Source organism: Eretmochelys imbricata, chromosome 2 (assembly GCF_965152235.1).
Source record: "Eretmochelys imbricata isolate rEreImb1 chromosome 2, rEreImb1.hap1, whole genome shotgun sequence".
In the NCBI taxonomy this organism is placed as follows: Eukaryota; Metazoa; Chordata; order Testudines; family Cheloniidae; genus Eretmochelys; species Eretmochelys imbricata.
Window position 1 is genome coordinate 265,845,287 of NC_135573.1, and position 24,741 is coordinate 265,870,027.

The 24,741-nt window shown below is 59.2% G+C and overlaps 2 protein-coding genes across 8 annotated transcripts in view; one reads left to right on the top strand and one right to left on the bottom strand.

Annotated features, from left to right (window-relative positions):
* Window positions 1-3,264, top strand: part of PTPN23 (protein tyrosine phosphatase non-receptor type 23) — a 42,541-nt gene extending 39,277 nt beyond the window's left edge. For all 3 annotated transcript variants that reach the window (XM_077808509.1, XM_077808510.1, XM_077808511.1), the window contains 3 exons: window positions 31-169; window positions 320-433; window positions 652-3,264. In XM_077808509.1, the coding sequence (XP_077664635.1) occupies window positions 31-169; window positions 320-433; window positions 652-1,206 (808 nt within the window). In that variant the 3' untranslated portion in view covers window positions 1,207-3,264. The remainder of the gene's footprint in view (window positions 1-30; window positions 170-319; window positions 434-651) is intronic.
* A 4,388-nt stretch (window positions 3,265-7,652) lies between these two features.
* Window positions 7,653-24,741, bottom strand: part of SCAP (SREBF chaperone) — a 110,383-nt gene continuing 93,294 nt past the window's right edge. For all 5 annotated transcript variants that reach the window (XM_077808512.1, XM_077808517.1, XM_077808516.1 and 2 more), the window contains 13 exons: window positions 22,578-22,676; window positions 21,918-22,136; window positions 20,692-21,128; window positions 19,694-19,888; window positions 18,278-18,479; window positions 17,230-17,345; window positions 14,942-15,512; window positions 13,847-13,932; window positions 12,927-13,009; window positions 11,920-12,086; window positions 10,590-10,670; window positions 9,433-9,639; window positions 7,653-8,506 (listed from right to left, as the gene is read on the bottom strand). In XM_077808512.1, coding sequence (XP_077664638.1) covers window positions 8,261-8,506; window positions 9,433-9,639; window positions 10,590-10,670; window positions 11,920-12,086; window positions 12,927-13,009; window positions 13,847-13,932; window positions 14,942-15,512; window positions 17,230-17,345; window positions 18,278-18,479; window positions 19,694-19,888; window positions 20,692-21,128; window positions 21,918-22,136; window positions 22,578-22,676 — 2,709 coding nt within the window. In that variant the 3' untranslated portion in view covers window positions 7,653-8,260. The remainder of the gene's footprint in view (window positions 8,507-9,432; window positions 9,640-10,589; window positions 10,671-11,919; window positions 12,087-12,926; window positions 13,010-13,846; window positions 13,933-14,941; window positions 15,513-17,229; window positions 17,346-18,277; window positions 18,480-19,693; window positions 19,889-20,691; window positions 21,129-21,917; window positions 22,137-22,577; window positions 22,677-24,741) is intronic.

Below are 24,741 nucleotides of genomic sequence, written 5' to 3' on the forward strand. Positions count from 1 at the left end.
CATGGCCCCTGGGCACTCTCTTCCCACCAGCTCTGGGGTGGGGCGCACCGGCGCCTTCTGCCTGATGTACGCGGCCGTGCAGGAGGTGGAGGCCGGGAACAGCATCCCCGACCTGGCCCGGCTGGTGAAGAGGATGCGCCAGCAGAGGAAGCATATGCTGCAGGAGAAGGTAACGAGCTGGGAGGGCGGGGGGGCCAGGCAGCGGGCACGGCAGTGCCCTGACGCACTTCGAAGGGCAGAGTCGGCTCTGGCCGTTCCTGGCGCCTGGGCCTTCGTCAGCTTTTGGCTCAAGGGCCCTCGCCGGCTGCTTCTCTTCCAGCTGCATCTCAAGTTCTGCTATGAAGCTGTCCTCAAGCACGCCGAGCAGGTGTTGCAGAGACACGGGGTCACCACGCCGGCCCCCAGCAAAGCCCCCAGCAGTGCCGCCCAGAAGGTGGGTACCCGCGCTCCCAGGCGGTGGCAGAGCGGGGCTCTGGAGACGCCCCCCGCAGGCTCCGCTTGTCTGACGCCAGGCTCAGCAGCCTCTGCTATGGCTCCGGGGCTGGCTCTGGCGGCTGATCCACGCTGAGAGGAGCGGGGCAGGGGCGGCGGGCGGCGGGCTGGGCCTGTCTGAAGGAAGTGCCTGGGCCCACCTTCTCACTTCTCTTCCAGCTGTACCTGCATCAGGACCCGCAGGACCTGGTGCTGGGCGGGGACATGCCCATCAGCTCCATCCAGGCCACTATCGCCAAGCTGAGCATCAAGCCCCCCGGTGGCAGCCCGGAGCCTCCCCCAAACTGGCAGCTGCCCGAGCCGGCAGCAGCGCCCGAAGCTGCGAGCCCAGGGGCGGTTCCTGCAGCACCCGACAGTGTCGCGCAGCCCAGCCTGACGGAGCCCGTACCCCCAACCAGTGCTGAGCTGCCCCCTGCCCACTCCGCCCCCACCATGCCTGTGCCACTCCCTGAAGCCGAAAGCAGCAACCATGTAGAGGAGACCCCCAGCAGGGAGCCTTCAGCGACAAGCCTGGCTCCTTCCTCTTCCTCGCTGGAGCTCCTGGCGTCGCTGACCCCTGAGGCCTTCTCCTTGGACAGCTCCCTGAAGGGCAAGCCACGGATGAGCAAGCAGAGCTTCCTGCAGCCCCAGAATGGGGAGGGGCTGCGGGGGCCCCGGCCTAGCGACGACCCCCTCAGCATGCTGGACCCACTGTGGACACTCAATAAAACCTGAGCCAGGGGGCCGGGCCTGGCCTGGCTCTGGGGACATGGCACGCACAGCCCCTCCCTGGCCATGCCAGCATGCCCCTTCTGTTGCCCCTAAGAGGACTGGGGGGAGTCTCCCAGTGTGATGGCTGGAATCTGGGGTGTTGGACCACAGCCCTTGTCCCCACTCAGTCCTGGGCTTCTGGGAGGGCTGCGAAATGCACACACAGCACTACAAGCCTGCGCCACACTCAGTGCCTGGGCCCCCCGGCAGCGAGCCCAGGGTGCCCCCCGCAGCATGGAGAGCCAGCCTTCCCTTCCGCTACAGCCCCTCCAGCCCAGCTGTTCTGCGGGCTAAGCCAGGGCTGCTGCTTGTCCCCAAGCACCTCCTGGCGGAGACCTGGCCTTGGTCCAGCAGAGAGAAGGCCCCCCTGCTGCTGCTCCTGCCTGGGGGCTTGGGGGGCCCTGCAATACCCCCGGCTCTTCCGTTCACAGCCCCCAGGGGAAGGAGCCTCCGCCCCTGCGGCATGGCCGCTCTCCAGGCAGGACCCCTTGGAAGCTCCTGCAGGAGACCCCATGGAGGGCTGCTGGCTGAGAGCCCCCCGGGAAGCCCCCCACCCCCGCGGGTCCTGGGGCAGCCTTTGGCAGGGAGGGCAGGTGCTGAGGGGTGGGCCTGGCGCTGCCGTCCCAGCAGGGGGAGGGAACGTGGTGAAGCCCTAAAGCTGTCCCAGGCGCCTGCCTGGAGACACACCCGGCTCGCTGGCTGCAGCGTGGCTCCCCGCCCCTCACGGGGCCCAATTGCCCCCCTCCCTTCTTGCTCCGGCGCTGGGGAAGAGCTGAGCAATTCCAGCCCCCCTTGGCCTCAGTCGTTCTCTCCCTCCCCCCCCGCCCCCCCCCCCGCATGTGGCAGCAGTTTACATGAGGGTTTTAGTGCCTGGGGGGCCTTGAAACCCCCTGGACCAGCCTAAAGCCTTAATGCCCCTGCCCAGCACCGCACGGCTGGGGGCAGCTGCTGGCGGCTGTGCTTATGGCACTGCGTGTGCCCAGCTGGCCCCGGGCACCGCTGCCAGCCCTGCCCGAACCATGCGGTGACCCCTCCCTCAGTGCTTCTCCTGGGACTGGGTGCCTGGGGTGCCCCCTCGGCCTGAGCCGAGCTGGGGCCTGTTGCCTGGCCTGGTCGGACAGCTGTGAGGGGCAGGGGATTGGTACAGCGAGAGCAGGGGCTGGGCCTTGCGCTCTCAGCCCGGGGTAACCTGCAGGCCGAGGGCACCTAGAGCCAGGTAACCCCAGCCAGGGGCGGCACAAGCCCTGGGCTTGGGGTGGGCGGCTGAGGCAGGTTTACTCAGCAGGTCCCTGTGTTCCAGGGGCCTTGATTTGCTGGCAGCAGGGCTGGGGAGGGTGAAAAGCCCCAAGGCCCCTGTCCCAGGGGGAGGAGAGAGTACACGGCACACGACAGTAGAGCGGTGATGGGTCGTTCCTTGTGTCTGCAGTCGCTTTGCTCTCTGCACCTTGCCCCGAGCTCTCCAGCCGCTGGGCGCGGAGGGGCACAGGCCGCGCATGGAAGTGGAGTCAGTGTCCACCCCCTGGGGCTGTCCTACAGAGCCAGCGACTGTCTCGGGGGGGCAGGCAACATCCCAGCCGCTGGGTTGGCCTCTCCTGGGCCTAGGAGCGGGTGGCCTGCTGCTGCCTGGGGAGAAGGGCTTGTTCTGTGTTAAGCTGTGGGGCTGACAGAAGCAGGAGACCTGCTCAGCCATGTCCTTAGCAAGCCCTGGGAGCACCCATTGCTGCGGGGGTTGGGGTGGGACCTCGATTGCTTCGGTAACTAGTTTCCCCCTGGGTCTGGCCTGCATCTCATACTGTACAGCCCCTCCAGGCTTCAGCGCTGGGCCCTGGCTGGGTGCTGCTGCGTCTGCCTCCGGCGGCCTGGGCAGAAATGGCCACGGTGCACGGCCCCTGCGGGCGCGCTCGGTTCCTCTGCTTTTGTACAAATGTAACATTGTCCGTCTCCATGTTCTGATCTGACTCTGTAATTAGAACTGACTTTTTCAGCTCTTTGCTACTCCAATAAATGGATGATTTGCTCTGGGCCGCAGGGGCGTTGTGGACCTGACTTAAACCCTGCTGGAGATGGGGGGTGGGGGAATCCTGTGCCATGGCCAAGCTGGGAAATGGCTGTGGCATGGAACCCCTCCGCCCTTTCCTGTTGGACTGCCTGCGTGGGCTTTTCTAGCCCAATGGGGCTGGAGTCTGAGCTCACCTTTCCCGGGCCTTCCCCCAGGGACCTGGCAGGGAAGCTGCTACAGCGTGTGCTGGGCTTGTTCTGGGAGCAGCCTGCTGGGGGGCTGGCAGGCTTTCGGAAGTGCTAAATCACCCGCTCCCCAGAGCCCAGCTGCAGACGGACTGAAGCAATGGGTCTAGTCCATGTGCAGTGCAGTCCTGCAGCTGGGTCTTGGGTCTCCCAGAGCTGCCGTGCTGAGGGGAGAGCCTCTGGGGATTGGAATCCCAGCGCCTTTATTTCCTGCTCATGGTTCACGCGAGGTACTTAGACCCCATCCAGCCCCACTTGCTTTACCTAGTTCCCACCACGTCTATCTGGGCATCTGGTTGGGGTGCACTAGAGCCGTCCTGCTCACACTGGCGTGACTGTTTTCTGCAGGGCTAGCAGGTGTGTGGTAAATAGCAGGGGCTCGTCAGCGTATTCAACAAGAACTGGAAAAGGGGGGCGCCCAGTGAGGTGGCAAAATTTGCAGTGGATACAAGATTATTCAAGCTAAAGTCCAAAACTGGTGGGAGCGTTACAAAGAGCTGGCATGGGCCTGGGTGACAAAATGGCAGCTGAAATTCCACGCTGATAGAGGCAAAGTAGTGCACATCGGCAAACAGTCCCAACGATGGCTGGAACAGATGGGCTCTAAATCAGCCGTTACCGCTCAAGAAAAGGCCGGTGGTGTCAGCAGGGATCGTTCTTGGAGAACAATGTGGAAAGAGCTAATAAAGCCAGACAATATACTACCCCACTATATCTCCGTGGTACGCCCACCCCTTGAATACTGGATGCCGCGCTGGTTGCCACAGCTCAGATCCCGTAGCATTGAAAAGGGGCCAGCGCAACAAAGCTGACTAGGGGCATGGACCAGCTCCCTTAGCAGGTGCGATTACAAAACCTGGGCTCGGTCAGCTTATAGACGTGCCCACTGAGGAGAGACATGACAGAGGTCTATAAAGTCATGATGGGTGTGGAGAAAGTGGTTAGGGATGTGTTATTTACCCCTTCACGTAACTCAAGCATCAGGGGGTCCCCCAATTAAATTAATAGGCAGCAGGTTTAAAACAAACAAAAGGAAGCACTTCATGCAACAGGCAGGGAACCTGTGGAACTCCTTGCCAGGGGATGGTGTGAAGGCCAAAACAACACTAATGCTTAAGAAAGAATGAGCAGGCCATGGAGGCTAGGTCCATTGACGGCTATGAACCACAATGATCAGGGATACAAGCCCAGGGTCTGGGTGTTCTAAGGCTCTGCCTGCCAGAAGTAGCTGGCCCCTTGGGCTGCCCCAGGATGACTGTTCTTATGAGTAAAAAGCCTATGTCAAAAGGGACTCTGTTAATCTGTAGTGGTGGGGCCGTTGTCTGGTCACCGGGGAGGTGCCATCACAGCAGGGGCGGTGGGGGGGGCCATGCAGCAGCACAGGGCACAAGGCCAGGCACTCATCCAGCACCCCCGGGTCCTACCCCAGTCCCTCTGCCGTGTTGGCAGGGTGGTGGCACTGAGCTAGTGCAATGCAGGAACTCATGGGACCCATTGCAGTGGCGATTCCCTGCGTGTTGGGCTGCCCATGGCGCGGGCTGGTGCCTCAGCCCTCAGAGCCAGCCTCTGGCCATGCTTTGCGCACGGGCAAAGCTGTAGCTACGTTTCACCAGCAGAGAGCGGCTCCCTACCAGGCCCCAGGCAGCATGGTGCTGCGTGTGCCCCGGCACAGTGCAGAAGCCGGCGCTGTCAGCTGGCCGCAGGGAGCAGGCAGAGCCACAGGGTTTTGGTTAGTTCGGTTTAATGTGTCTTTGTACAGGTTATAAAACACAATCTGGTACAAAAAAGCTTCCACTGTACAGTACAAAGCGTACAGCAGGGCTAAGGCCACCCGAGGCAGGACAGACACAGCCAGGGCATCAGCAAGTGAGCACACGCCCCAGGGGCAGGCCCCCCCCCCCGCCCCACAAGCTGCTTGCAGCAGTGGCTGGACTTTCAGGGGCCAGCCCACTCCCATACTGCAGGTCCCACCAGAGCCACAGCCTTGTCTGGGCCCTCAGCTCACCTGCCCCACTGCTGAGGCAGGCGAGAGATTAGTGCTCAGCAGGACTCGGCCTTGGGGCTCATAAGGTCTGGGCCATCCAGTGGGTTTCTACAGGCACAGAATTACATCACACATGAACAGGCACTGGAGCAGCACGTCCTGCTGTCAGTGAAACATACAGACTGAAATAAACCCTTTGGGCTCCTCACCTCTAGGGCTTCCCCCAGCTACTGGCCAATGGCCTCACAAGGACTGGCCACATGGCTTGCCAAGCCTGGTTTCCCCCCACACAGCTTCCCATTCCCTTCCTCCAGCGCAAGGTGTTCACACACTGTGGTCACCACAGGCCAGGCTTTCACCAGAGCAGACGCTAGGCTGGCAAGTCAGGCGACGGCCCTGGGGAACCCCTCTGCCACCCCCAACACTGGTATTGAGGATGGAAGTGGTGCCTGCTCCCCTGCACTTGGCTCCGTGGCCTGGGCAGGTGCCTTCTCCCATGCCCAGGGAAACCAGCTCGGGTGCTGGAGACTCCTATATGCATGCCTGAGGTAGGTTCAGGCTCCCTGGGGCTGGTGCTTTTCCCAGGGCTCGAGGTGCGCGCAGGGGGGGGCGGAATGGGAACACGGACGACGACAACACAGACCTCAGCTTGTGCCACAGGCTCATTTCCTCAATGACATGATCAGGCCAGAGCTGGGCTCCCAGCACCACGGGTCCCATGCGGGAAACTGCCCCAACAGCAGCGATGGAAAAGCCCTGCTTGGTCCCACTGCACATGCTGGCTGTTGGACCTGCAGCCATGCTCCCGGTGTCATCTCCCCTGGAGAGGGCTTCACAGCCCATCTGGTGTCTGCATAGAGGGGCCCTGCCTGCGGGGTCAGGAAATCTCAATGGCTGGCCCCCAAGCAGGTGGCAATGGTGCAGCCTCCCTCCTCCAACAAAGCCAACCACTTACTTGGGGGGTGAGTGGGGGCAGAGGGTTCCAAGAGCCAGTTCCCAGCCTGTGTGTGCATATCCTGCCCTACGTACACTCCTTTATTGTGCCAGCAGCCAGAGGGTTCAGCTGCCCCCCTGCTCATGCCGGGGCTCTGCTCTGGGCTGCCCTGGAGCAGCAGGGAGCTGCCGGCATTTGCTGCAGTTGAGGCAGCACTGGCCACGGGCTACAGGCTGCCCGCAGCTCATCCACCATAATAAATAAGTATATACAGCATAGCAATAAATAGGGCACGTGATGTGGGCGTACAGGGCTCTCCGGGGCAGGGCTGAGGGCAGACCCGAACACACCCTTCTCGTTCTGAGGCAGGGAGACGGAGCCCAGTGCTAACGCAGGGGGGCTGGTGGTCAGCTTCTGCTTTCGCCCGCTGCCCAATCAGCCACCAGCGCTGCCTCAGCCCCCCTTCTGTGACCAAGTGAGGGCAGGAGCTGGTTAATGGTGCCTGATTGAGCTACAGCAGCCAGTAAATTAACACACACAACCCTCCTGCCCACAGCCTGTTCTGCACGCTGTCACAGCCCAAGCCAGCTGAGCAGGGGATCCCCCCAGGGCCAGCGAGCCCCTGCCCACAGATGGCGGCTCTGGCCCAAGCCCCCCTCCCTGGGCAGGACCTGCACCTGCAAGCAGAGCTGGAGAAGCACAAGGGCGGTGGGCATTGAATGCCAGCTAGGACACAAGGGGTGGGCTGAGGCCCATCCCCTCTAGGATCTAGGCTGCCCTTATTCACTGCAGGGAAATGCCTGTTGGCCATGGACAGGATTTCATTTGAACGAGGGCCCGCCTTACGGGGACACGCTTAACAGACACGGCCCCTGCCCTGCCCTTCATGGCACAGGCCTTGCCGGTAGAGGGGAACCAGGGCCTGGCACCTGTGTCTGTACAGCACCTCGCACAGTGGGGCTATGGCCACCCTAATAGCAATGCCGGCACGGACTCCCTCTCCTCACACTGGAGGGCCCCGTGGCTGACCTGGGCAACGCCCCCCACCAAGCACTGGGCTACGCTCTCCAGGCTTTCCAGTCTCCAGGGGGCAGGGCAGGGTTAACCTGCTTCACAGCTACAGAAACATCCCAGAGAGAGCCCCAGGCCCCTGCTGGAGGCAGCAGCCAAGCCAGGTGTTGGACACAGCAGGGCCAGGCTCCCCGTCCTGCAATCAGACCACTAGGCTCCCCCCCCCCCCGCCCGCAGCCCCCTCCCCAGCTGTAGCAGGAGTTCCCCTCTCTACCGTCTCAGCCCCATGGGTACTGGGCCCCCATGCTCCCCAAGCCCATAGCACTGCACGTACCAGGCTCTGTTAAGCCCCATCCCACAGACTGCTCCTCGGTTTTCTGGCCACCTGCAGTGCAACGCAGCCAAGGATGTGCCGGGGCTGCTGGCACTCAGCACCGAGCCCCAGACACACATTCCCCATTGCGGCAGCTGGTAGCTCCCCCAGGGTAACCCTCCAGCTGGTGACAGCACCAGCTTCCTGCCCCACGGGGGACTGCAGATCCATGAGCTGGGTCCCATCCCCACTGAGCTCAGCCGCAGCCCCAAGGGAAGAACTGACCTGCTGAGCAAGAGCAGGGCAGGAGGATGCCTCGGGTGGGGGGACACAGGCAGAGCAGGGCTCTGCCCCACCCAGGCAGCTGCAGGGGGAGCGCCTGGGATCCAAGGAGCTGGGGAGGGGGAGGAAGGGATGGAGAAGCAGACTCTCTCCTGGGAACCCCCCTGGAGCTCCTGCCCTGTCCTCCCACCCTAGGCGCCAATCAATCAGAACTCAGATACGGTGGCCCGCAGGGCCCAGCTCCACCCCCTCAGTCCAGTTTCTCTAGCACCGAGGGCACGTAGACCAGGCTGAGTTCGCTGCCGAAGTTGCAGACGATGGCGGCGTTCTCCAGCACCAGGATCTGCCGGGCCGGCTGCGACTCGTTGCTCTTCCCCAAGTAGACGGTCTGCAGCAGGTCGCCGTAGCCGATGTCCCAGAAGGAGACGCAGCCCTGGCCTCCCGTCACCAGCAGGTTATCGGAGATCACCCCCAGGCTAGCCCCGCACCCCAGGTCCTGTGCCGGGAACAGAGGGGAGAGCCTCAGAGACAGCGCCTGGCAGCCAGGGACAGCTGGTCTCAGCGTGGGAAAGGTGCTGGATTGAGCCCTGGGGCCACGGGTCCAGGACAGGCCCAGCTATCCCCATCAGTGCATCCCCCTGCGCTTGAGGGGCCACCCCCAGGGATGAGTGTCCACGTGCCCATGGCCTCTCGGCTGCCACTGCCGGACACATCTTTGTCAGTCCCAGGGCTGGGCCCAGCTGTCCCGTCCTACAGGCTAAGTGCTGGAGCAGTAGGGGGCGCTGCAGGCAGGGCTGAAGGGCAGTGGGGGAGCTGGGGGAGCCTGGTCTGGAATTCAGCAACCGGCCTGAGACCCGACCTCAGTGTTCTGCCCTGCTGGCCTCCCCACGGGGCCTTGAGCAGGTCCCTTGGTCTAGCTCCACAAGGTTGATTTCCATCTGTTCATCCTAGTCTGGTCTTAGATCTCCTCTGCCCGATGGGCGGAACTGCCCTGCCTCGGGGAGGGAGGGGGGGAACGGGGGAGGGGATATGACTCATTTCAGCACCTGGGATTCTGCTGCCGACGGCAGGGTCCAGGCTCTCCACAGCCGACTCCATGCACCTCCACTCCCCGCCTTGGGGCAGGTCCTGCCCTGCCCTGCCCGCACGGCTCCTCAGCCCCTACCTCCCGCACCCTGCTGGCTGGCAAACGCTGTCGGAGCTGGGGCAGTGAGGGGCCTGAGCCAGGCTAGGCAGGCGCGGCTGGCCTGGATACTCCCAGCTCCTGTCAGAGCTTGCGCAGCCTCTGCCCTTGGAACAAGGCAGCCCCCGCAGCGATCTGACCACGGAACTAACCCCGCCCCCAGCAGACACACGCCCCACAAAGCTCCCCACGCATCGGGGCGTCTGCAGCTCCCGGCTGGGCCTGGGCCCTGCACCTGCCTGCTGAATGGAATAGAGTTTGATCCCGGAGCTTCGGTCCCAGATGCTGATCACGTCATCCAAGCCACTGCTGATCACGCAGGAGGTGGTGCAGGTCAGCGAGGTGACATCCCCGCGGTGGGCGTACATGTGACTGACCCTGCTTCCTGTCAGCACATCCCAAAGGCAGATAGCGCCATCCTGGCCCCCGCTCGCTAGCCCCATTGTCTGCAAGGACATGGGCCAAGAGACTGAGCAGTGATCCCTGCAGTGGCCCTCCCCTTCGTCCGTCCCCTGGTACTGCAGGGCGCACTGCAGCACGGCTCGCACACAGTCCTACCCGGGACAACGGGGTTCCCATCCAAGCGTCTCCCAGTGCTCAGAGCAACACCCTCCCCTAGGCTTTAAAGAGCCATGGTCTCTGTGGCTAGGCCCGTAACGCATACTGCTGGGGCAAGGCTGGCGTCTGGCACATTCCCCTTACTGCCTACAGGTCAGAGGAGGACCGGTCCAGCAGAGGGGGACAGAGGGGCTCCTGTTTGTTACTGTGGGGTTGCAAAGCACACCGTCTGTTGTTAAAGCCAGGTTTGCAGCAAGTCACCGTGCCAGGCCTCCAGCAGACAGCTCCGGCCCGGACGGGCTGCAGAGGGCCTGGCACGGTGTCCAGCCTGTGCCCATCCCCACACACGGCAGCCCTGGGGGTGCTCCCAGGGAGATGAGCCCAGCTGAACAGTCTGCCCCCTTTGGTGAAGGCCAACTCCCGTCGGGACAGAACTTCCCGCAGCGGGGTAGAAAAGGCACCACTGGGCCAAACTCATCTTGATGTGACTCTCTGATGTCAGAGCCGCTGCCTTCGTTAGCGTTACGCCAGGGATTTGGTCCCCCGCCCAGGACCCCCTCAGAGCTGCACCCCCATCACACCTGCCAGCCAGTCGGGGCCAAGCCAGCTCCCAACGGGAAGGGCAAACAACCCAGAAAGTGCCACCTGTAGGAACAGGGATCCCCTGCCTGAAGCAAGCAGTGCTCTGGCTGGGAGGGTGAGCCTGACCCTCATCTCCTAGCGCGCCAGCTGGCTGCTTGCCGTAACGTAGCCCACTGAGGGGAGGCCCTGAACCCTGCCCATGCCCCGAGCTAGGCGCACAGCACTGGTCTCCCCATTCAAGGCCTCAGGGTCGTACCTGGTCTATATACACAGCTGTGATTGCTCCTGAGTGACCCTGCAGTGTAAACAAGCAGCACGAATCTTCCAGCCGATACACCTGCAGGGGAGTGAGAACACAGCCTGAGCCCTATTGCTCTAGTGGGGTGGGTGGTTCAGAGACATGTATGGGGAGTGTACATGTGCGGGCAGTGCACCGATCAAGTTGGCTTGGCAGAATGAGTCCAATCCACTGCCCTCCAGATTCCGCAGGTGGACGCTGGCATTGCCCTTCTGCCCATGGCCCCGGTCCAGGGGGGTTTGCAGGCCAGAGCAACTCGCTGACCCCCTGGGTCATGGCTCCTGCTGCGTCTATCTAGAAATGTGGCCTGGGCCATGAGAGCTGCCAGCTGCGGCTCTGCCTCTGGCCTCCCCTGGCACCCAGGTGCTGCCTGGAGAACGCTCTGCCCTTGGGGGTCACTGAGGGCGAGGGGGACGCCAGGCTGACATCACCGCCAGACCCTGGAGCTCCCTCCGCTGGGCGATCTCCGTGAAGACACTAGTGCGTCAAGGGGGTAAGCCAAACCGGCGTGTTAATACCACGCTGCCGGTCAAACAGAGGGGGGAGATGGGGAAGGGACCTGGTGGTGAGGAAGGGGCTCCACACACGGACATGCCCTGTACACATGTACTCCCCTCCACACATGGACATGCCCCATAACACATGTACTCCATTCAGACACGCCCCCTACACGTGTACTCTGCTATGCAGACACGCCCCTAACATGTGTACTCCGCTCCGCACACAGACATGCCCCATACACATGTATGCCACTCTGCACATGGACACGCCTCATGGACCTGCACTCCACTCCGCACACAGACACACCCTGTATGTGTGTACTCTGCTAGTGACATGCCCCCATACACATGTACTCCCCTCCGCACATGAACACACCCTGTACACGTGTACTCCGCTCCACACAGAAACGTCCCCCTGCACGTGTACGCCGATCTGCACATGAATACGCCTCGTACACGTGTACTCCACTCCGCACAGACACGACCCATACATGTGTACTCTGCTCCACCAATGGACACGCCCCCCCCATGTGTACTCTGTGTCACACATGGACATGCCCCCTCGTGTACTGTGCTCCGCACATTGACACACCCTTATGTGTACTCCTCTCCACACAAGGACATGCCCCCACATGTGTACTCCTCTCCACACACGTGTGCCTACCAACCCATCACCCCCATGACAGACGCCCATGTGCTAACAGCCCCGCCCCATACTAACAGCCTACCCACACCTGCCCCACCAGCCCATGGCCTGCTGGGGAGAGCCACGGCAGTGGGGCACTTACTTTCAGAGTATGGTCCTGGCTGCCTGTCACCAGCCGCCCGGCCGCAGCCTTCAGTGCCGTGATTGGCTTCTGATGGGCGCAGGGCACTGTGTGGGTCAGCTGGCAGATGATGAGGTCATTGCTGCTGCACATGGGGGAGGATGGGATGCTGCTCCTGCTCGGGGTTCCTGGGGGAACACACACACAGCGGGGGTGGTGGGCACTGCGGCCTTGCACGCATGGGCCAGCACGCCCAAGAGTGGCCACGGAGGGTGGCTGCTCCCATTTTGGAGGCCCAACCTGAGACGCCTGGTGTCTGATTTTCAGCACAGCCGGGCACCCGTTGCTCCAGTGGAGGCCATTGGAAGCTGCAGTGCTCAGCACCTCAGAAAGGTAGGCCTGGAGAGCTCCAGGTGGGCCCCCAAATCAGTGGCCACTTCTGAGTAAATCTGCTGCTGGAGACCAGTGCCCTGGGATTACCCAGCAGGCAGGTCCAGCACAGGGACCTGCCTGCGGGAAGGAAGGGCTGTGCCCATGACCTGTTCAGATCTTCACCTCTCTGCACGGACTGTGCAGTATCCAGCCCCCAACGGCTACGGTTCAGAGGCCATCCACCCCACCACAGCTCCCCTCCCCACCAGCCCACTCCCAAGTGGAGGGAACTATCGTGCACTGGCAGGGGGCTGGGCTGGCTCGTCATCCCAGAGCAGTGACACCTCCAGGCTCCAGCTGAGATCAGGGCCCCTGAACAAACTCCCAGGGACAGACAGGCTCTAGTCCGAAAAGCTCACAGTCTAACTGGACAAGACAGACAAAGGGTAGGAAGGGCCACAGAGGCACATGGCAGAGCTGGGAACAGAACTCGTGTCTCTCGAGTCCCGCTCCAGTGCTCTGTCTGTTGGATCAGTGCCACAGACCCAGATCCTTGAAGGTACTGAGGTATCTCAGTGCCATTGAAATCAGTGGGAGTTCGGCACCTGAATTCTTTTACAGATCTGGGCCGTTTTCCCTCCCAGGCGCTCGCTCACCTCGGAATTGCAGGTGGTTGTAGGATGAATGGGTTTCTAAAGAGAAGAAATCCAAGGAGCCGTTCAGCCTGGCAGCTACAATCCTGGGAGAGAGAAATAGACAGAGGTGAGGAGAGGCCTCTTCTCTGTCCCCACAGGTGCTGGGGTGGCAGCCCTGGAGGCTGGACGACTCCAGCTGCAGATAAGGACAACACTCAGATTTCCCTGGCTCCCAGCACTCATGTGACCCAGCCACCACCTGAAGAGGGGCAGTGGGGGAGTCAGTCTCCAGGCCCCAGTCTGCCAGCATGGGGACATAGTCCTGGGTGGTGGCTTTTGTGATGAGGACACTTGTCCCCTGGAAACCAGACTGAGACCAGGCCACCGAACAGCTGACAGATGGGAACAGCTCGACTGGCACCTGGCTGGGCTGGATGGGAGCTGGGGACCTAGGGAAAGGCTCTTTATACCTGTCTCCTGAACCATTCAGCACCCGGTGGAGAGGTTAAATAAGTGGTGGAGAAGAGGCTACTGGGCACATGGGTACCAAGAGCTTTAGGATTGCCAACACTGCATTTCAAAAAGAAGGGAGTGTTTTCTTAGCACCCCACGCTACCCCATCTCCTGCTATAATTAACACCACTAAGCAGGACTCAGCTGCATTCGCCAGGGGTATTTCTTGCTGCTTTTTGCAGCACTCAGCTGCTCCCGATCTTGTTGTATGGAGGCATCCACACAATAAGACCCTGTTGGCAACCCACCGCTCTCAGCTAGAGCTTCAGGGGTACAGGCCAGAAAGGGGAGAGCTCACAGCTCTGTCCACCACGACCTGGAGCTGCGTGCATCACCTCTCCTGGACCCAGACAGCTGGGCTCCTGCCTTCCCAGCCTCCTCCCGGGTGAGATCCCTGGGGAGGGAGCGTCAGAGGCTCAGTCCGTTACCTGTTGTTCAGAAAGACAAGTGCTGTGATTCCGGACTGACCCTCCTCGTTACTGCACCGTAAGGTCCCCTCGATGGCATCCCACACCTGGAAGAGAGGCGGAGTTACAGGGAGCCGAGGCAGAGCAGCTGGCCAGGGAGAATTTAAGTGGTTTGGAATTTAAAATGATAGTAACAATAATGCTGGCTGTGGCCAGGCCCCCTGAGAGCTGGGCCCGTGAAATCACAATAGCTGGATCCCCCAACCCATCTCAGTCCTGCCCTGCAGCACTCCCTGCTAGTCCAGTCCTGGGGCCCGGCCCCACTGCTGTTCCTGTTCGCAGCAGAGACTGATTTGTACCAGATTTTGAAGCAATCTCGTGAGGCGGCCCGGAGACAAGGTTTAGAAGTGAGTTCAGGGCACGGCTGTGCTATGCAGACTACACCAGCCCAACTACGGAGTGCAGCTGAGCTGCCGTCACCCTGCAGCATAGTTGCAGGCATGCCGATGAGCGGGTTCTTCCGTCGCTGTGGGAACACTGCCTCCCGGAGCGATGGCAGCTGCACTGACGACCGACCCGCGGCTCCACGGGGGCCAGGGCGGCCCAGCTCAGCCCGTCTGTGGTGGGGATTTTTCACACCCTGAGCGATGTAGCTTTTTGACCTAACTTTAAGGGGAGGCCCGGCTGCAGTCAGTCCTTCCCAGCTCCAGTGTGGCAGAGTGGCCTGAGCTCAGAAGCATGGACGGGAAATGGAAACTCATGTAATGAGCTGTCTAGTGTGTCTGTCACCAGCCCCGCCCTGCAGCCCTCGGCTGCCAGTGTGTGTCCTAGGCCCTGTGCAGGTGACAGCAGTCCCTCCAGGAGCCCCGTAGCTGCGGCCCTGGTGCCGGCGCCAGAAGAGTTGGGCACGCAGGTGGCGTACCTGACTGCAGATCTGTTACCACCTGGCTCTGCAGGAGTTCTAGGGACACCCCAGTACAGCTGCCTTGTGCTCTCACTCGCAGGGGCGGCACGGCAGGACCAGCGCTCCGGGACCACCAACGGGTGAATGTGGAGTGCACCCTGCTATGGCTTTCTCAGTGCCCATTCCAGGGGCAGCGAGCTCCCCACTCTTACCTCCAGCTTCCCATTGCTCCGGCCAGCCACAATGAGGTTGCCCCGCAGGTCCAGGCTCCAGACAGAGCTTTCCAAGTCACCGGCCCAGGCAGAGACTGGGGAGGACTTTTCAAATCCGGCCAGAGGCTCGTCCCCTAGGCTCTTCCTGCGGGCGCTGTACCCTCCCTCCCCGGTCCCGCAGCTCAGGGCCCTGGCGCTGCCTGTCCTAGTGCAGGAAGCAGCCTGCCCATGGGGGGTTGGGAAGCCGGCGAAGTTCATGCAGTTCGAAGCGCTTTGCTCCTCGTAGACCTTCTCTACCAGTCTGTCGAAGTCGTAGCCAGTGTCCTGGTGCCGGCTGCAGACTGCGCGGTGCCTGGGCTCTGGCTCCACCACCTTGGCCTGCTCCGAGAAGTTGGTGTCGATGAGTGAGGTGAGGTCCGGCTGGTCGCAGAACAGAGGGGGCTGCGGGGGGCTCAGCATCCTCTTGAGCTGGTGGCTGTTGTCGAAGGGATCCTCCAGCCCGTTCTTGAGGTCTGGGCTCTGATCCCAGCTCTCCTGGTAATCAAAGATGCCGCTGCTGTCTCTACGCAACCTGAAATGCAACAGCTGCAGGTTAGTGCTCCCTTCCATACAGGCTGGAAACAACAGGCAACAGGTGAACTGTGACTGTGGAGGGGTGAAAATCACCCCTTTCCTAACAGCTGGGGCAGTGGGGTGTCCTACCAAAAACCATGAGAGTTAATTTCTTCCACCATGCGTTTACGTGGGTTAGTGAGCAGTGATCGTATAAGGACGGGGGAGTGTTTACATGAGGTAGTGAGCACTGATTGTGTAAATAAGGTGTGTGTTTCCACAGGTTAGTGAACACTGATTTGTAAGTACAGGGGTATGTTTGCAAGGTTTAGTGAGCAGTCATTGTGTAAGAACAGGGGTGTGCTTGCACGGGTTAGCAAGCAGAGATTATTTAAGGACAGGGCATGTTTGCACAGGTCAGTGAGGAGCGAGAGTGTAAAAACAGGGGTGTGCTTGCATGGGTTAGTGATCAGTGTCTGTGTAAGGACAGGGATGTGTTTGCACGAATCAGTGAGCAGTGGCCATGTAAGAAGAGGGGTGTGTTTGCACAGGTTAGTGATCAGTGTCTGTGTAAAGACAGGGCATGCTTGCACAGGTTAGTGATCAGTGTCTGTGTAAAGACAGGGCATGCTTGCACAGGTTAGTGAACAGTGATTGTTTAAGAACAAGGGTGTGTTTTCACGGGTTAGTGAGCAGTTACTGTACAAGGACAGGGGCGTTTGCACGAGTTAGCGAGCGGTGACTGTGTAAGGATAGGGGCGTTTGCAGGGTTAGCGAGCAGTGATTGTATAAGGTCAGGGGTATTTACACAGGTTAGCGAGCAGTGACTGTATAAGGACAGGGGTGTCTGCACGGGTTAGCGAGCGGTGACTGTGTAAGGACAGGGGTGTCTGCACGGGTTAGCGAGCGGTGACTGTGTAAGGACAGGGGTGTCTGCACGGGTTAGCGAGCGGTGACTGTGTAAGGACAGGGGTGTTTTCACGGGTTAGCGAGCGGTGACTGTGTAAGGACAGGGGTGTTTTCACGGTTAGCGGGCGGTGACTGTGTAAGGACAGGGGTGTTTTCACGGGTTAGCGAGCGGTGACTGTGTAAGGACAGGGGTGTTTTCACGGGTTAGCGAGCGGTGACTGTGTAAGGACAGGGGTGTTTTCATGGTTAGCGGGCGGTGACTGTGTAAGGACAGGGGTGTTTTCACAGGTTAGCGGGCGGTGACTGTGTAAGGACAGGGGTGTTTTCACGGGTTAGCGAGCGGTGACTGTGTAAGGACAGGGGTGTTTTCATGGTTAGCGGGCGGTGACTGTGTAAGGACAGGGGTGTTTTCACAGGTTAGCGGGCGGTGACTGTGTAAGGACAGGGGTGTTTTCACGGGTTAGCGAGCGGTGACTGTGTAAGGACAGGGGTGTTTTCACGGGTTAGCGAGTGGTGACTGTGTAAGGACAGGGACGTTTGCACGGGTTAGCGAGCGGCGACTGTGTAAGGACAGGGACGTTTGCACGGGTTAGCAAGCAGCGATTGTATAAAGACAGGGGTATTTGCACAGGTCAGTGAGCAGTGACTATGTAAGGACAGGGGTGTTTTCACGGGTTAGCGAGCAGTTACTGTGTAAGGACAGGGGTGTTAGCACGGGTTAGCGAGCCGTGAATGTATAAGAACAAGGGTGTGTTTGCATGGGTTTGCGAGCAGCGATTGTATAAGGACAGGGCGTGCCTGTGCTACTCACACAGTAGAGAACGTACCCTTGTTTGGGGATGACAGTGAGGCAGTCTCCAGTCTGAGCATCCCACACTCGGATCTGACCCACCAGGCAGCAGCTGACGAGCAGCATCCCGTCGCTGGCCAGGCACTCAATGTCCTGAGGGGGGAAGAGCAGCCTAGGCTGAGTCCATGGAACCAGCAAACCCCAGAATACCTGGGAGTGCCCTGCACCCTCCCCCTGCCCTGGCAGAAGCCCCTAGCCAATGAAGCTCAGGTAGAAACAATTCGCTGGCTCAGGATCCCGAGAGCAATAGGCTCGGAGCCCAAGGACTGCGGCAGACGCCAGCTGCCTTCACTTTCAATGCAGAGGTGTGGCCTGAGGAGACAACAAGCCCCAGCATGCAATGCGGGCTGGCTGCTTGGCTCAAGACAGAGCACTGCATGCTGGGACTTGTAGTCTCAGCTCCGTACTCAAGATGAAGGCAGCTGCAGGGTAAAACTCTGGAGTCTGTGTGTAGAGGGGGGGAGGCTGTAGTCTCCATGGGCCCCATCTGGCACCCAGGCCACATGCTGGCCTGCTGTGCTCTATGGGGCATGGCTTCCCGTGGGAAAGGTATGGAGGAAGGAGCCCTGCCGGGCCGTCCCAGCCTGGAAGTCAGCGTGCTGGGAATCTAGCACATTTCTATGAAGCCCATCTGGAACATACCCACCTCCTCATACCACTGAGAACAAACCAGGACGCGCTCTGCAAGCTACTGCCAGGGGAGGGGGGCTGAACAGCCCGGCTAGTGAAGGGTGCCAGCTGTGTCAGTAAGTAGTGGAGCAGCAGCAGCCGAGGGCCCAGAGCATATCACAGACCGTGGGGGCCAAAGACATGGGGGCACATCATGCTCCATCACCCCATGGGCGGCCTGCACAGTGCCCCTGGCCCCCGTTAGCCCCACTGAGCCACATGTCTCCGTGCTACATTACATGCCCACCAGTTCTGATGTCTGCGACTTCAAGGTGGCAAAGGGGGTAAGAGGTGGGTTGTGTGGGCCCCCTGCAGTGAGGTGCACTGGACACTGCATATGCCCCAGGCCAACCTACCATGAGGTGACCCCTGAGGACCAGGGGGACGATCTCGGTCTCAGGTGGGGAATAGCCGTAGTCGTCACAGGGCAGGTCCCCTCTCTTCCTCCGGCTGTGCGAGAGCCCGTTCTGCCCGTAGTTTTTGGGGCAGAACACTCTGTACAGGCAGAAGAGCAGAAGAACCAGAAGGATGCCAGAGGCCAGGCCCAGAGCAGCTACCCTGATGGGAGAGAGGGATGTTAGCTGTGCCACACCACCACCTTTGGCACACAATACTCCCAACACAGCGCTTCAGCGTGCCTCCGAGGAAGCAGCTAGTCTCACCTGGACTGTTGCTTACACAGGGAGCCGGTTTAGGGCTCCCAATTTAGCTTCTTAACAAAGAGGAGAACTTCAGTGAGTCCAGCCACCTGCGGGTAGTCAGCTGGGGCAGCCGAGGGCAAAAAGCACCTGCAGCTTTTAGGAGCCGCTGCACATGCGGTCTGGGAGGCCTTTTAAACACCTGTTTACAATGTTAAAAAGGCAGACGGAATGGGGGGGGGGGAGGGAGGTTTAAAAAAAAATCTTTCTCTATTGATCAAATTGTTTTAAATCCAATCAAGTGACATCCCCGAGCCTGAAAGCGTCAAGCAAATGGCTGGTATCAGTTGGTCGACTGAAATTTCTCCAAGACAAAATAGTAGGTTTGCCTGAAATTGACATTTTTCCTGGGGGGAAAGTCAGTGTTGGCAGCATTTTTCAATGGGAAAATTCAGAGTGAAAAGTTTCAATCGAAAACATTAAAAAACACGTCTTTTCAACAGTTCTGAATGGAAATCTTTCAGAAATTTTATACAAAATTGTTTGCTATTCTGACCTTTTGTCCATTTTGGAATGAAAACAAACGTCGAAGCGTAAGAATTCCCTGCAGGATGGAAATTCCGATTTCCAGACAGACACGTTCTGGCCCTCCTGCCCCGAGCTGCTGCACCATATTGGACCTTGTGGCTTCATCATTCTGACAGCTGCCCCGCCAGCCATAGCTCTGAACGAGCAAAGCTGGCTCTTCAAAGTGCCTGGCTAACTGCACGTGATTATCTCACGCACATGCAGTGAACGCTTACGCATGCATGGAGTTTTACCGTCAGCCCCTCAGTGTCTAGTACAGCATGACAAGCAGCCCCACTTTTCTTGGGGCTCAGCGCACTGGCTAACAGCTTAGGCTGCTCACTGAATCTCCCACTTGGAAGCCCTCAGCCTCTGAAGACCACAATATGGGGCATGATTAAAGTAACACTGCCCTAGCAGAATGGAAGCACCAGGGACTTTGCAGGGCTCTTTTTGGGCCCTGACCGTAGTATCTCGCCAAGGAGACTCTGAGCCCCCAGGCAACTAAGCTGGGTGACAGAGGCAGGGCCAAAGGGGTGGATCACAGGGGACTGTTGGCTCTCTTACTTGTAGAGCGTGACATCCCGGTGCCCCTGCAGTTTGGGCAAGGCCTCGCCAGGCTGATCCACCGCCTCCAATTTCCCAAGGCTCGAAGGGAAGAAAGAGTGGTAGCGATCAGCCTCCTGAGGGTGGCGCACTTCTAAGGCTTCTCGTGGATTCAGGTACAAGGTGACAGGGATGGCTGGGAGGATGCTGATGTACCTGGGGAGAGTGGGGAAAGACGAGGGACCGGCTTAGGAACGGCAGGATGCAGAGATGGCAAAATCCCATAAGATCATCTAAGTCATCCCTCCCATGGGGCCACGCCAGGGCAGGGCCACTCCGAGTATTCTCTAGGGCTTCATCCAGGCCAGATTTAGCTATCCCAACCCCCGGGGCTTTGCTATGTGCCTGGAAGAGCATTCCAAAGTCTAATGGGGCTCAGCTTCCTCCCTGAGCTCCCCGAAGAGGGGGACAAACAGCCAGCACTGGAGCTGCTCACTGGGGACTGCCTGGATTTCAGGGATTTTAAGGCCAGAAGGGACCAATGTGATGATCTAGTGACTGTCTGTATGGCTCAGGTCAGAGAACCTCGCCCCGGGAGCCTTGCACGGAGCCCAGTGAGCTGGCTGCACTGCAGCATGTCTGTCATTCACCCTTAGTTTGGCCTTTAATTCCAGATGGCCCCAAGCGGCTCTCCGAACGTGTGCATATGGCCCCACTGCAGAGCAGCCACCTCTGGGGTGGAGGGAAGTCACCAGGCACACAGCACGCCCAACACCAGTGGGAAGGAAAGGGCATGTTTTGGCCAAAGACAAAGCCCCATGCCACGTGCTCAGTGATGTCAGGATCCATGCAAGGCAGACTCAGCCTGTTTGAAAGGGCTGCCCAGAAGACCCACCCGAAGTGAGCTGCGTGGAGTTTGGTTTATCTGCTCCAAGGGCAAACGGCTGAGCCAAACCTGATGGGATTCTATTCTGTGTGGACTCCAAGGGCTCTGGGCACCTGGTCTGTGACCCACTTGCCTTTTGGCCAGGGTGATGTTGTAGTAGCTGAAGAGGGATGGCCAGTGTCGGAAGGAGAGCTTCCTCCAGATCTCCTCATCCTCCACTCCCCACGTCACCTCCGCCTTGGTGCCAGGCTCCGGCTGCCCATTGCCTTGGCTCTCCGGTCCCTGCGCCCACGGCTGCTGATTTGCCTCCAGCCCATTCCGGGACTCTAGCCCTTCCTTCTGCTCGCGCTGCTGCTGCGTCTGGTTCTCTGACAGCTGCACGGGCTCCGAGGGGAAGACCGAGAGGGCGAGCTTGGCATCCCCAGCCGGAAGGACCCCTCCAGGAACTGGCATGGGAGGCAGTCCCGCTTCTCCCAGCGGGCTCTGCTCTGCGACCTGCGACGTGAGGTAGGTGCGGAGGCCAGCTGGATCCGTGTACACCAGGATTCCAATCCAAATCACCGTTCCAGCCTGCACCGTACAAGCGAAGAGACAAGGCTGTTTAGTACACGGCACCCTCCCCCCACCACCATAACTGTGCAGACACCAGGGCATCGGTGTGGCCAAACTTCAGCCACATCCCGCAAAGGGTACACCCCACCCTGAGATACAGCCCTGCTTCCTGGGACTGATGCCCATAGGCCTGGGCAGAGACTCACCCTTCAAAGAGGGACTGCAAAGATCTGCAAACCACCCACAAAAACCAGACACTTGGGCTCCACCTGACACGCCCCCACCCATACATGCACAAGTGCACTCTGGGAAACCAGCTCTGTACTGATAACAGGGCCCCCATGACGTGCTGCAGAAAATACTTTAACTGCTAACGCAGTAAAATGCTGCTGTGCCAGCTTCCATGCTGCCCCCAGGACCTGAACTCTCCTTGGCTGGTCTGCCAGGGTTTCCGCCCTCCCCTCGCCCAACCATGCCTGAAGAGCCACCTCTGCAGAGCACCCCTCAGGTTGCAGGGTAAGTGGGAATTGCCGATCACTATCCATGTGCTATTTAGACAAACAAGAGACCACACGGCAGCTGGTCACTCCATTAAGCAGAGCCCTAGAGCAGACATGTCAGGTAGAACATTTTCCTGGAAAATCAATTCTCTGACAGCAGCCACCCCTCTCAGGGGAGTGCAAGGACTGCCGAGAAATGAGGAGGCATGAGCACCTTTTGGGTGTCTGCTCCGTGGTTGTACAGCCAGGGCAGGGCGTGCACAGCCAGAGGGGAGGTGAATCAGACAACAAACAGCACAGGGTGTACCATGATGAGCCGCTGGGCCAGCCGGGTCCTGGCAAAAAAGTAGATGACCCGCAGCCTCTTGGGCAGGCGCAGATTCCTGAAGGACGACGGCTGCAGGGTGATGGTGTGGGGGGTGGCTGGTTGCATGGCTGGCTGGCGCTCGTACCTCTGGGAGCGGCTCACTGGCTTTGCCGGGGGCATGCAGGCTTCTGCCGGCAGCCGTTTGTTCAGGTCAGCGAGCTGCCAACAGGAGAGCACATGGAGTAGAGCCGCAGAGACTAGGCCCTTCCTCGAGAGAAACTAACACAATTAGCTGCACACACATCCGAGCCCAGGCACCGGCTGTTCTCACACACAGCTGTGCGGTCCACAGGTGCATGCCTTCATCTGAGCGCACAGTCTCACAGATACATCCATGACCACGCCTGTCCTTGGTCTCGCTATACTCATGTGATTGGAGCTGCTTACTTTCACACCAAACCGCCCTTGCTGCTGTTCCCCTGCCCTACCCACTCACCCCCACATCCGGATGCCTGGCATGCACTCCTGTCCATCCAAACCAGCCTGCTCATGCTCAGTCACGCCATGAAAAACACAGGAATAAGCTGTCCTGGTCTCGCTGCCTGGCACAGCCGCAGAAAGGTCAAGCGTGAAAACCTACCTCCCGTGCCCGTCACCTACCTCCATCCGGCGAATGTCAATGGACAACACGGTGGTGAAGAAAAACATCTGTAGGAAGAAGTCAGACACTAGGCCAACCACAGCAAAGAGGCAAAACTCCTGCAGGACACAACATGTCCATGGGTCAGCAGAGGGCTCTCTGAGCTCACGGCAAGTCTTCTAACCCCAGAGTAAGCAGCACAGCAAAGGCCTGTCTATGGCACAGCCATGAGTGTATTCTACTGGCAATCCCTGTTATCAGTACTCTGGTTACCTTGGTGTGTGTGATGTTCGTTCTGGCGGAAGGTGCCCAGCTGATAACTCTGGAGACTGTGCAGTCATGGGACAGGCCTAACATTCTTTGCACTGATCATCCAAAAGTCTCAAAGTACTTTGGGTAAACTGAGGCAAAATTATTTGAGTCCACAGAGCAAGGCAGTGGCAGAGCTGGGACCTAAACTCATGATCCCCGATTCCCAGTCACGTGAACTAACCACTAGATCACACTGCCCCCCAGTCAGCAGCAGTGCCAGCTTTCTTGGCACCACTCCATCAATTAGCCTCACCCCTGACCTGAAGGTACCTCCTAGAGCAGTGATACTCAGACCTCAGTGCTTCAGGAGCCAAATTAGCAATCACCTTTCCCCAAAACAGCCACCTGAGTGTGACTCATTGTCTCATTTACTCTAGCACTCTGTATTCAGTCACACCATGATTTAATATCACATGCTGCAAAGAGCTGCAGGAGACACATTAAAGAGCTGCTTGCCGCTCCCGAGCCTCAGTCTGAGGATCGGTGTCCTACAGGGATGCAGGGAGTTCTGAGGCTAGTCAATTACTTCTACAACCAAGCCAGTTTATGCCAGCAGTGCTGGTGGTTTTGTGACGTGACCTGGCCTTAGACCTCCAACAATCATTTCACACTGTCCACCAAACAGACAATTTGCCGTCCCCAAACCCTTTCCATGGAGGTGGATGGATTCCATGAGCTAACAGGACTTTTCAATTTCTAACCACTATGAACCTGTCAGGATAGTGATGAAGCTGGTTTCTCAGACCCCATGCAATGCTCAGCTCTCACCAGCAGGTGTCACTGCAGGCACAAGGATTACACAAAAATTCCAACCTTTCTGATGAACGGGAAATGAACTGAGCCCTAAACCACAACAAAACAAATGTAATCAGTCACCCCAAACCCAGCACCAAGTGTCCCGCAAAGGGCTCCAAACCAAACTTTCTACCCATAGGAAGACATTTCGGAGGGTGACTCTTCTACCATCTGAGAACCAGACTCCTGTCAGCGTTTTCTACCACTGACAAGGGCCAGGGGACAAGGCAGGAGCGTGAGTTATAGATAAAAGCCCCTGGAGACGCAGCAGAAATCCCTTGTAGAGCCTGCTGGCCGCAGCCCCTGGGAACTGCAATTTCACCCATTGCGAAGCCAGTCAGGCTGCAGCCACTCAAATGGGGGTCACCAAGAGCCACTCGTTATGGGTCCTCGGCCTGATTGGCCTCCCCGCCTCACATGCAGTGCTGGTCACGCACTGCCTCAATCCAGGCACATTGGGACGGAAAGCGCCTAGTGGTAACAGGGAGAGACCGGCTCCTCTAGGCCTTCCAATCTAACCGAGAGGCTTCCCCAGCCTGCCAGGGCTGTTCTCAAATCCAAGCAACACAAACAACTGCTTGGAGCCACAGGTGGAATTGGCAATTTACAGGCCTAGTAGGCCATATGGGGGGGCGTAATTCATCACTGGATCAGCTGCCCCCTCGGACAACAAAGCCACAAGGAAAGGCATCTCCTGGCTAGATATTTCCTTCTGCTCCTTCCCCAGCAGCTGGGCTGGAGATTTTGGGAGGGGCAGGACACAGGAGCACAAGGCCAAATCCACCTTCTAGACAAGGGTCCAGAAGGGAACAAAAGCCCGCCACAACCAGGGACTCCACAAAGGCTGGGCCACCTCTGCTCTGAACAGAATTCCACATGGCACTTGGGAGCCAAGACACACCTGATCCTGGGAATGCCAGTAGTGAAAGGCTACGAACCAGGCAGACCCTGATCCTGTTCCGTCCGCAGCAAAGCTCTCATGGATTTCAGTGAGAGCAAGACTGGGCCCTCAGTCTGTGACTGTCAGATGTTTCACATGAGCAAGGTAGGCAGGGCATTGGAAGGAGCAGGAGGACA